Consider the following 11,817-nt stretch of genomic DNA (forward strand, 5'->3'; position numbering starts at 1 on the left):
ATTGAGTTTGTCTGCACTGATGTAATGTGCAAATATTACCCATACTTAAAAAGATGTGTGTGAGGCCTTTCCTGATCTAGAGTATCTTTTGCAAATGCGACCATTCTTATCAGTTATGCATGCAAAAGGTCATTCAACCAAATGTGAGGTAATTGTATTGATTATATATTTATTTTTAATTCTAAATACATAATGATTATTATATGAGTAATTTTGATACAATGCTGCAATGATTATGCATAACAGGTGGAGTGGGGTGGCCGCAACCAAGAGGGAGCTGGTGAGTTTTAACTTCAGAGCAGTGGTCTCAAACCTGTTCCATTGAGGGCCTAGTGTATGCAGGTTTTCTCTTTTACCTTGTACCAGACTGAGTAGGTCACTAATTGGTTAGGATCTTAATTGGTCACTAATTGAAGGGAAAGACCAAAAACAAGCATACACTAGGCCCTCTGTGGAACCGGTTTGAGACCCCTGCTTTAGAGTGTCTACTGATAAACCTGTCATTTGGATTATTCTCATAGACAGGTTAAATGTCCATATCGTAATTTAAATTACACTTTTAAAGGAAATCGCTAACATTTACAATGGTATATAATGTTTTTGGGCCCCTCTTAGTACTGTTGTTGTGTCATTATCACTTCACGCTTGTATGTTAAATGTTGCATTGTTTCTGCTGGACTTTGGAGTTCCTGGCAAAGTCAGAGAAGCTATAGTCAGGCTCGAACTGCTGACTATCATGACATCATTTGTTCTGCCTGGCAGCAACTTTGACCACTATGCCACTCGTACCCCGATGGATCTGTTCCTTAACATTTTTTATATTTCCTACTAATGCAGGTTTGACTGTTGGGGAGGAAGTGGAAGCAGTCAATTCATTTATGTCTCGTGCTGCATTGACAACAAAATATATGACCAAATCTGGTGAGTCGTTGGATTTAATTAAAGTCATTGTTAAATATGTGCAATATTTAAAATGGACATGTTCATTTTTTTTTTCTCAGCACGCACAGATATGATCACTATCCATGTTCGTGGATGGAACCTAAGGAAAAAGTTAAATCTTCACAATTATCTTGCTCAAAGATATGTTAAGGTACATTTGGTATTATGTTTTTGTTTATTAATTCTAATTTAGATTAACCTTTGCATTCAGTGTTGGGTAAAGTTCTTGAAAAGTTCATTTTAGTTCATTTTCTGAGTTCACAAGTTTTGGGAAGTCCCTAATTTAGACAAAATAATCGGGTAAATGGAGTTCATATCTTAACAGTGTCCTATAAAACAAATACAAAGAGTAAAGAAAATATCAATCATGGTCACCGGTAAGATATGAACTCCATATACCTGATAATTTTGTCTTAAAGGTCACATATTGTCAAAATCGGCATTTTCTGGCTTTTATTATCATAATGGAGGTCTAGGTGCTATGTATTTACCTTCTAAGTGTCTACACTGACGATTGTCAGACAAACGCACACTGCCTATATTTAGAACAGATTTAGAAGCTGTGCCTGAAAACGAGCCGTTTTGAATTCCTGCATTTTGAGATGTCACAAATGCCTAGGCTCCTCCTTCAGTCACTGCACACACACTACAGCTTGTTCCCTGTGGCTGCCTGCTTGTGCGTCTTTCAAATCGGCAAATCAGAAGAAAGGCTCGTGAACATTAATTAGACAGACCAAAATCGACCTGTTTTTAGCAGAGCTACTGAGAAAAGAGCTTGCAAAACGCTATTTACTTGGTGTTTGATACTTATAACTGCAAATATAACTTCATAAGTACATAAAAACATAAAAAAAATATTAAAAAAAGGTTACAATATGAGACCTTTTATTAGGGACTTCCCAAAACTTGTGAACTCAGAAAATGAACTAAAATAAACTTTTCAAGCACTTGACCCAACACTGTTTGCATTATAAGTATAACTTCATGTATGTTACAGACATTACAGAGAACAGCTGAGGTGGCAGGGGAGATTGAGATGACCAAATCCCACCTGAACAAAACAAGTGAAGATCTTCAGCAGTGGGTCACAGATGTTCAGTTGTGGGCAGCATCAAGTAAGTTTGTTACTAAATCTAAAGAAATCATGTCACGTGTGCAAGGGTGTAGGAATGAGTTTGATATTGAGGGGGACTCATTTTATTCAACAATCGTTGTTTTTATTGGGTGGGACCACATTAACTGCCACTAGGGATCATGTCCCCCCTTCCCCACCCGCTCCTACGCCCTTCCATTTGTGAAATTTGAATGTTATAACTTTTTGAATATTATGTTTGTACGCTTATCGTTTTGTTTGCAAACAGCTCCGAGTACCATCAGTTCACATGATCCACAGGGGCTGCAGCGTCTAATGGAAGGCTTAGTCCTTAAAATCCACCAAAAGAAAATGGAGTTGTACAGAGAGACAGGTTTGTGATTGAGGTTTTTTTTTTATTCATTTTGTAGGATCCTACACATTCTTGTGAAAGTAATCTATAAATCTGAATGGAAATGTCATAATGTGTGTACTTTATTAAAATTATATTTTTCTGAAATCTGTGTTCATGTGTTACCTCCTTGTAGACAGCAATAAAGACAGGCGACGCAAGCGATCTGCCATTGCTAAAGAGAAGAGCAAACTAGAAGAGGCCATAACATCATACAATGCTCTGGTCTCAAATGCAGAGGCTGTGGATCCAGCAGACACCCTTTTAGCACAAGACTTTTCAATATGGCCTTGGGAAACAGGTAGAGATTGGAACAGGAAATATTATTGTCAACGCAGTATTTAAGTTGTCTTTGTCTTCACTTACCACAATAGTGCACAATTAGATTCCATGTAGTTTAGTTTTATGTTACATTTATTTATAAAGAGAGAATCAGACTGAGTCCTTGGTCTCTTTTACAACTGAGCCTTGTGGACAGAATATGTAAAATATAATTACAAGAAACATTATTAAGAATAACAATTACAGCACATTCAACAGAAAATGGTTAAAGTGTAACTCTCGCCAAAATTTTACCTATGGTGTTTTTTTTTTTATGTATTCGAGTCAACCTTTTCATTAATAGCATAATTTGGATGTAAAAGCCACGTTTAAGATTTATTGTAGTCTCATTGTTCGGTCAAATAGCCGTTTGAATTGAAGTGATCGTCATTGCTATGATGGCATAAAAATCGCTATTCCTAAAACCCTAAAAAGGCTCCACATAACATGAAACTTTTTTCAAAGTATCACCAGGGGCTCTAGACATGAACTCGAACATTGAGAACATTGTTTGTGTTCAAAAAGTTTACAAAAATGCAAGGTTTTGTAAAAATTATTTTTGCAGTTTGTGATTCCGGTGTCTGCCATTTTGCCAGTCAAAAAGTATCGATCTCTGATTGCAAAGTAACAGGGGGGAGGAGAGTAAACATGAAAAAGCTCCTAAAGCTTAGTTCCGATATAAATGCATGGGTAATTTGTTGTTTTGTCGTTAGTGAAAAACAACATTGACCTTGTAGTTTGTTGTTTTGTGTTTATTCATTTGCATTCGGAGATCGACACTTTTGGACTGTCAACATAGAGGCGGCTGGAAAGAAAAACAGCTACGTTGAGTTGTTAAAAACATTTCTTTTTAGTAAACTCCGTGAACACAAATAATGTTCTCAATGCTTGCGTTCATGTGTAGAGCCCCTGGTGATACTTGTTCGCAATGCTTGCGTTCATGTGTAGAGTGTTTTGTGATTATTAGATTTTGATGCCATCATAGCAATGCCCCTATCACTTCAATTCAAACGGCCATTTGACCGAACGTTGGGTCTCATTCATGAAACATTCGTAAATATACGAGTAAATATGTGAGTGATTTGCGCGTAAAGAGACATTACCGAAAATTCTTCTCCTGATTCACAAATACTTCGTAAACGTTAGATGTGATAGTGAAATGTGTGTGTGGGTTAATGAATTCCAATCAGTCGTAAATAGGACGCACGTGCACCCTCATTCTCTCAATTACCATAAATCCCGCCCATTAAAACCGACTGACAACTATATATGGGCATCAAATTATGACACGAAACGAAGGATTTCAACATGTCTTCTCAAAAGCGAATGAAGAAGAGAAATTTCTCAGATGCAGAAATGTTTTATTATCAGAAGTTCATTCAAAACGCCACATTTTATTTTCAAGCGTACGTGGTAGGCCTATCAGGTCCTAAAAAAAGGATTTTTTTTTTTTAGGTAATAATGCTTTTACCTAAATGTTTTAGGTAAAAATGCTTGGCAGAATATTACAGATGCAGTTAATGGAGTTTCATCTGTTAATCGAACAGTCCCAGAACAGAAGTGAAAAGAAAATGGTTCGACATGAAGCTTGACTGCAACACTTGTGACTTGCGGACTTGTAAAAAAAATAAAAAATAAAATAAATAAATAAAAATAAATAAACAGCTTGGATATATATATATATATATATATATATATATATATATATATATATATATATATACATACACACACACACACATACATACACACACACACATATATAAAAAAAGACTTGCGGACTTGTGTTCCGTTTGCAGATGCTATTACTGGCTCTCGTAATAAAAGTAAAAAGAAAAAACGTATGTAATTACTATATATAATATTTTTTCAAAATGCTGTGTACATATTTACCCGATTAAGGTGAATTTAAAATGCAGCTTATTAATGAGCAAAACGTTTCGGATGTAAACGCACTATTTATGCGTGGCTGGGAGCAGGTGTAGATTTCTTTCGTACCAACTAACATTTGGAAAATACGAACATTTTAATGAATCCGAAAATTTATGCCAGAACCTCTTTACACACGATTTACACAAATTCGTTCTGCTCGTGTTTCATGAATGAGACCCAATGAGACTACAATAAATCTTAAACATGGCTTTTACAATCTAATTATGCTATTAATGAAACGGTTGACTCGAATACATTTAAAAAAAAAAAATTATAGGTTAAATTTTGGCGAGAGTTTTTATGCTCTAATGTGGCATGGATTTAAAATGCCCTAAAGGAACCAAAGCATCAATCTTGAGTTCTCTCTGTAAATCATTCCTAGTGTGAGGGGCATGGTAGACAATAGTTTTTCTTAAATAACTCGTTTTATTTGCTTTTTTTTTTATTATTGAGAATATAGTGATCATAGTTTTTTTAAATTCAAAAGTGCTGACAAAGTTTGTAACAGAACTAGTTCAACACAACCACAAACAATTACATAGCAACCTAAAGATAATTAAACAACTTCACAAAATAACTTCAAATGCTTTTTAGAGTGATACATCACTTTTGTGACATAAGCATTTAAAATGCTAAATGGCTTGGGACAAAATACTTGTAGTGCATCTGTTTACCACTATTACCGTATTTTACGGACTATTAGTCAGTTTTTTTACTCGTCTGGCTGGTCTATTCTATATTGGCACTCGGGAAAACACTCATTTTAACTACTTTGTAAATATCCAATGAACATATTTAAACATCTAAGTTGTAAGTAGACAAGCATAAAATTATAACCATGCCTTTGGTGACCAGTAAAAGGTGTTTATTTAAAGGGCCTTGAAATATATAAGTGCGACTTATACTCCGGTGCGACTTATAGTCCGGAAAATACGGTATGTAGTTTTATATCACATTGCAAGGCCTTTTACTGTCGGTCAATCTTTTTTGTCTTTTTTGGCTATTACCAGTATTTATCTTTACAGAATCCACTGTGCCCTTGAGACAAAAGAAGATTGTGTTTGACAAGATAATGCTGTTGTCTCGTTTAAAAGAAGAAAAGACTATTCTCATTAAAGAGATGAAACAACACTGGCAGTTCCTGGCTGGTGTCTCCAAGACATTAGGTGATGATATAAAGTTGGTCAGAGGTGACTTGAAAGAAGGGAGTAAGTATTCATTACTGTCTCTGAGATACTGTATAATTTGACAGGTTTCTGGAGTAAACACTAACAGGTCTTTCTTTTTCATGCCATTTGGTCTAAAAAAAAATACATGTATATACATGCAATATATGCATATAATTACTTAAGTAGGATATATGTAGCCATATTCAATGAATGAGCTAATGACTGTTATTAATGCTGATACATTAACCTAGCAAAGATCATCAGGACAGAAATATGGACATTGTATGTGTCTGTAAAAAGCTGCAGTAGGATACATTTGCCCCTAACCAATCTTAAAACGTTTTAAGTCTGTCCTACTAACATGTCTGTGGAGGCATACGAGGGACTGTGCTGCATTATGTTGGCAAGATTGAGTGACCTACAACATCAAATGAGTGAGGTGAAGTCAAAATATAGGTGGGTGCTCATGTTCGGTCCCTGTCTTGTACTGTACACTTTGTAAAATAGCTTAATCTTCTTTGTAGACATACTTTTGGTATTGCATTGTGTTGAAAGTTACAAAGTAAAATATTTAGTTACTAAAATGGATGGTGTCATTTTATGAGCTCAACAGGACTGAGAAAGTGAGGATGCAAGATATTTATCATTTCAATTAACCTGTGTTCACTTTATCACAGGCAGATTGTGGTGGATCCAAGTGTTCTCTCAATTGATGAGGAAGATGGAGAAGCAGTTTGTGAGGAATTTCCTTACCTCCATGATGACACTGATTCATCCGATGAAGACTGAGTGAGGATAAATAATGTACTAGATCACTAACCCATAAAACTCTGCAACTTTCTCCTAATGCTCAGGTACTTTCCTACTAGCTCCTGGCTGACAAAAGTTGTGATTAACAATACTCAGCAGTCAGTACTTTTTTTATTTCCTAAGGAGTCTATTAGAGCTTCTGCCTGTTCATTGTATATGCCATTTGCACTACATTTGACTTGGACAATTACGCCCAGTGTTAATTTACTACTTAGGTAGTTGCCTTGTCACTTTATTCACCCACTTCTTCTACCTCCGGTTTGATTGTGCTGCAATAATTGTACATATACCTTCACCTTTACTGTGTTGCCCTCTCATCCTGTATCTTATTATATCTTTTTTTTTTTTTTTTTATATCTCCGTGCTATTTGTGTTTAATGTGTTTTTTTGTGTTTTTTTGTGTGTATTTTTTTTGTTATTGTGCATTTTTTTTTTTATTTTGGAGGTGTCGATTTCTTTTGTTGATGTTGCTCTCTAAAAGCTCACCTGGTTAAATAAAAAGAAGTAGGGGTGTAACGGTTTGAGATGTTCACAGTATGATAACCATTAGAAAAAGATCACGGTATTACGGTCTCACAGTATTAGTAAAAATATAATTGGTTGCAAACTTTGGCATAAGATAGTGAAGCACACTCCCGCTGGGCTCTGGAGTAGTGAAAACGTCTCAGGGCAGTTTCACACCTAAAAGTCCGGACTAACATTTGTGTTTTAGTACATTTTATACATTTGACATTATGCATACTTTTTTTTTTTTGGTTTCACAGTAATTTTTGCTAGCACACTAGTCCTTGCATTTTCCAGCAGGACAATGACAAACCACAGTCTGCTTGGATTAAAAAAACTCACCAGAGGACATGTATAATAGAATGGCAAAAGTGTTCTTGCTAAACTTAACCAACTGGCATCTTTACTTCCCAAAAGCTTATTAAATGTTATTAAAAGAAAAGGTGATGTTACATAAAAACAGTGGTTAAACAGTCGCAAATATTTTTGACTGTGTTGCAGTCATCAGATTTAAAATTAGTGTATATTTTCTAAAATAAATGAAAATACTCAAAGACATGTAATTTGTTAATAATGTGTTTTCAGTATAGTACAGAGTGAACTGAATTTTCAAAGGATTTTTTTTTTTTTTTTTTTTTTTGCATTTTCAATACTGTCAAGCTTTTTCAGAATCAGGTTGTACTTTTTATAGTGCAATCCTTGGTTATGTTTTTCTTTCTCGTTGATACAAATCTTTGTAGTAGAATAAATAAAACAAAAGTAGCAGAATACATCTATATAATGCTAAAGAAATAATGAATATGTACAAAATTACTGTGGTAAGAATGCACTGAATTCAAAATTGTATACACAGTGCTATTGGATTTTATGGCTTTTATACACAAATGGCACTGTACAGATTTAGCAGCACTGAAATAGTTTATAGCAGCTGTGAAAATTACATTGAATATGCAGTGGATAGGAAATAGGATAGTGAATAAGACAAGATAAAAACAGTTGCTGAATTTTCTCATATGATTTCTTACTCTCTTTTGAAACAGTGGGACCAAATGGAAGAACAGTTGGGAACCTTTGTCCTGCCTTTGAGATGTTGGAGTTAGCACCAGAGAAGCAGGGTTATTACAGAGAAGCAGGGTCATACAGTGTAGTACAGTCAGTTGAGTTATCTTATGGGCTGTGGGTTTCTTAGCCTACTGGTGTGTTCGTTGATACTCAGGTACTATTTTAAAGAATAGGTTATTTGTTTTTGGATGTTCTATTTTTTAAATGTATATTTATTTTGCTTAAGGAACCCATTTTAAATAAAGTGCATGTTTGTATCACCCTGTCTAAGGTAAAACTATAGCTAGAACCAACTGTAATCAATTTGCCATTGTAATTTTAATCAGTGTAAATAAAAAAGAATATCATTAATTTGTTCATTTTCCATTTTTTAATGAGCGTAATATGGTTCATTATACTGGACATTTACTCTGTATAGCCATTAATAAATATATATCTTTGTGCATAAGTGTTGAGGTCATAATATAAGTATCAAAAGAACAAAGGCCTGTATACTGTATTATGCTCTATTGGACAATGTTTTGACTTAAGTCAAATCTAAATGTCTAACAAAAGGTCAGATTTGGAAGCATTATTATGTGTACTTTTTAATTTATTTTTAGAATCAAATCACCTGGGTTTTTTTTTTCATATGTAATTGGTCAATACACATTACATAATGTTTCTCTATATTTTTTAAATTGCAGTCTAGATTTTGAGTAATATAATACAGTTTTTAAATGGGTTTACTTTAGTCATGTATTTATTTCGGACAATCTGTATCTGCACAACATTCTAGTAGTGACAAAAAGTGCGCAGTGGTTGCAGACACAGCACGGGGCGCTGTTTGTCGGAGGGCCTGTCTGGACTATTGTAATCAACAAACGAAAAGAAGAGTAAGTGCGCACACACTTAATAACTCATTGACACACACGTTAGTTGGATCCAATGACAGTAAAGGTTGGATCAGGGATGCATGTGTGCTCCGCAAATTCACGTCCTAAAATACTGTATATTAGCTGATCAAAAAAATGTATGAAAAAATGACATAAATTGTATCATTGAAAATATACAGGTTTGACTGTAGTCATGTCGTCCCATGATGAATAATAGGGCCTAATCATATTTTTAGGCTTAACCAATACATGATATATTTGGATTTGCAATTATATACTAAAGTGCAGAACGTAATCACAACGGTTGCATATAGGTCGCATGAATAGATCTAAAAGAATAGCTATGTCAAAATCTCACATCTAACATGAAAAATGAAACATATTCTTTTATTATCACTTTAAAAACAGGGATAATTAACAGTTTTTCTCCCATATTGTCTAATATAGTTTTGGGTTTACATCCAAGCTGTTGAATGAAAAATGCAAGTAGTAAGCCTAAAATTCAATGCTATTTGTTACAGTACGTCAAGGGGAAACTGCACGTGTTTCCACAAACTACATCACTACGCGTTGCCATGACATCAATTCTTGTCGGAGTTTTGAAAAATATTATAGAGAGAGAGATGAGAGAGAGAGACTGACTGACTGATGGTATCAGAGTAACAAGAGGGCCCGTGGGGCTTTTAAAAGTGCCTTTGTGTGTGTCTGTGGTGCTTTCTTTGAAGACTGCCAAATTGAGGGACCTAAAGAAGAAAAGAGGAAAAAAAAAAAAGAAAACAGAATGTGGAACATTTCACAGCCAGTATTTCTCTTAATTCGCTGTGTTGCCAGAAATGGGCGTAGATTTTGAATGTGAAAACTAAGTTGTAATATTATTAATTATCAATCTTATAACAAAATTTGACAAACAGTTAATAGATGCATAGTATAGGGAATTATATATATAGATATATCTATATGAATATATTATATATCTATATATATTATATATATATATATATATATATATAATCAATACATATATATAGTACCATTATACATATCTACATAATATATATAACATATAGATATATATATATATCTAATATATACAGATATATATTATATACCATATACATATATATATATATATATATATATATATATATATATATTATATATATATATACTATATAGTATCATATATATATATAGCATAACTATACCTATACATCGATATATATACAATATACATAGACTAATATACATATACATACATATATATATATATATATTATATATATTATAGATATATATGAGATATATCTAATTATGTATATGTATATGTATGTATCTGTATATATGTTATATATATATATGTATAGTATATATAGATGTATATATATATATATATGTATATTAATATATATGTATAGATATATCTATATATATATTATATATTATATGTAATATATGTATATATGTATAATATATATATATGGATAATATGTGAATAAATTTGTATATATATGTTATATATGCTATATATATGTATATATGATGTATATATGGTATATATGTATATATATATGTATATATTAGTGGATAATATATATATATCTATAGTATCATATATATTATCGTTGTAGTATAAGTATATATAATATATATAATATATTATATATATTATAGATTATATAATACTCGATATATATATATATAGTCTTATGATATCATAAATTCCCCATTTTATTCTTGTTTAATGATAAAACAAAATCAACAAAGCCACAGCAGAACTTAAAATAAAAATAAAATCAATAAATATATTTATAACATTTATAATGGATAATAGTTGTGAGCTAATGTAACGTTAGCCTAATAGGCTACTTAAACTTGAATTCAATAACGTAAGCTGCACATTTGGTGCAGACGAAAGCTATATATTTTTATAATTTTTCTATCATTTATCGTCATACCGAAATGGCCACCTTACCTAAAAAAAAAAAAAAAAAAAAAAAAAAAAATCAAAAAAAGTGTTCTAAACACAAACTTATTGTCCTGACTCAACAGTTTTTAATCGAAAACCTCCGATACGTTATCCAGCTTCTAAAAGGAGTGTCCCTACATATGACAAGAAAAACGCTAAAACTGCTTCCTTGCAAGGTCTTAGAGCGTTGTTAAAACTCTACCTTTTAATGTCGTTTTTGCCTGCAAGTTGAGGGTTGCTTTTGGTCAAACTCACCTCTAAATGCCGTTTTACCTGCAGTTGAGTGTTGTTAAATTCACCGCTGGGGTGTTAAACTCACCGCTGAAAGCGCCTAAACCTTTGCGGGGACTTTGATATCAGATTGCGAGGGGTTTAAACATCAAAAAACCAATTGAAGGGCCAGATAAAAATTATCTGGGTGCCGCCCTTTGACTCCCCTGGCATAGATAATATTTTGTAGCCCGATGAGAAAAAAAGGGAGTAAAATAATTAAAACAAAATGAACAGCATTAGCTGCTACGTGTGAAAAGAAACCTGCTTTGGATGTATTATGTTCAGGGACAAACGTAATAGCACTGCAATAAATTGGCTATATTAGGTTAAGGACCAACGTAATAGCACATGCTTATATTAGGTTAAGGACCAACGAATAGCAACTGCTTATATGTTGGCATGTAACGTAAATCGCGATTTGCAAAATAGTTTCCTCAGAACGTATTTCATGTGATACAGGGTTGGCAGGCTCAGGAAGC

General features: G+C 33.2%; 1 protein-coding gene across 4 annotated transcripts; it reads left to right on the plus strand.

Annotated features, from left to right (window-relative positions):
• The first annotated feature begins 69 nt into the window (after positions 1–69).
• On the plus strand, positions 70–8,328 carry LOC109085272. 4 transcript variants are annotated; one of them, XR_006155123.1, is made up of 11 exons: positions 70–148; positions 247–280; positions 838–921; positions 1,002–1,093; positions 1,940–2,057; positions 2,304–2,408; positions 2,563–2,727; positions 5,705–5,887; positions 6,196–6,304; positions 6,526–6,702; positions 8,203–8,328. XR_006155123.1 is itself a non-coding variant. In XM_019099894.2 (11 exons), exons 1-10 carry the CDS (start codon positions 95–97, stop codon positions 6,635–6,637), a joined length of 1,056 nt encoding a protein of 351 aa, XP_018955439.2. In that variant the 5' UTR covers positions 70–94; the 3' UTR covers positions 8,203–8,306. The 4 variants fall into 4 exon arrangements, 2 of the variants coding, with proteins under 2 accessions (XP_018955439.2, XP_018955440.2); XM_019099894.2 differs by having other exon boundaries at positions 6,526–6,637; positions 8,203–8,306; XM_019099895.2 differs by having other exon boundaries at positions 6,526–6,652; positions 8,203–8,296.
• Positions 8,329–11,817: the final 3,489 nt, after the last annotated feature.

Source organism: Cyprinus carpio, chromosome B7 (genome assembly GCF_018340385.1).
Source record: "Cyprinus carpio isolate SPL01 chromosome B7, ASM1834038v1, whole genome shotgun sequence".
Taxonomy (NCBI): Eukaryota; Metazoa; Chordata; class Actinopteri; order Cypriniformes; family Cyprinidae; genus Cyprinus; species Cyprinus carpio.

Excerpts from the sequence above, each read along its gene's own strand:
- LOC109085272 (XM_019099894.2), top strand. The coding sequence starts at position 95 with ATGCGACCATTCTTATCAGTTATGCATGCAAAAGGTCATTCAACCAAA. Across the intron at positions 149-246 it reads GTCATTCAACCAAATGTGAG|GTGGAGTGGGGTGGCCGCAA; the intron begins GTAATTGTATTG and ends TATGCATAACAG. Across the intron at positions 1,094-1,939 it reads TTGCTCAAAGATATGTTAAG|ACATTACAGAGAACAGCTGA; the intron begins GTACATTTGGTA and ends TGTATGTTACAG.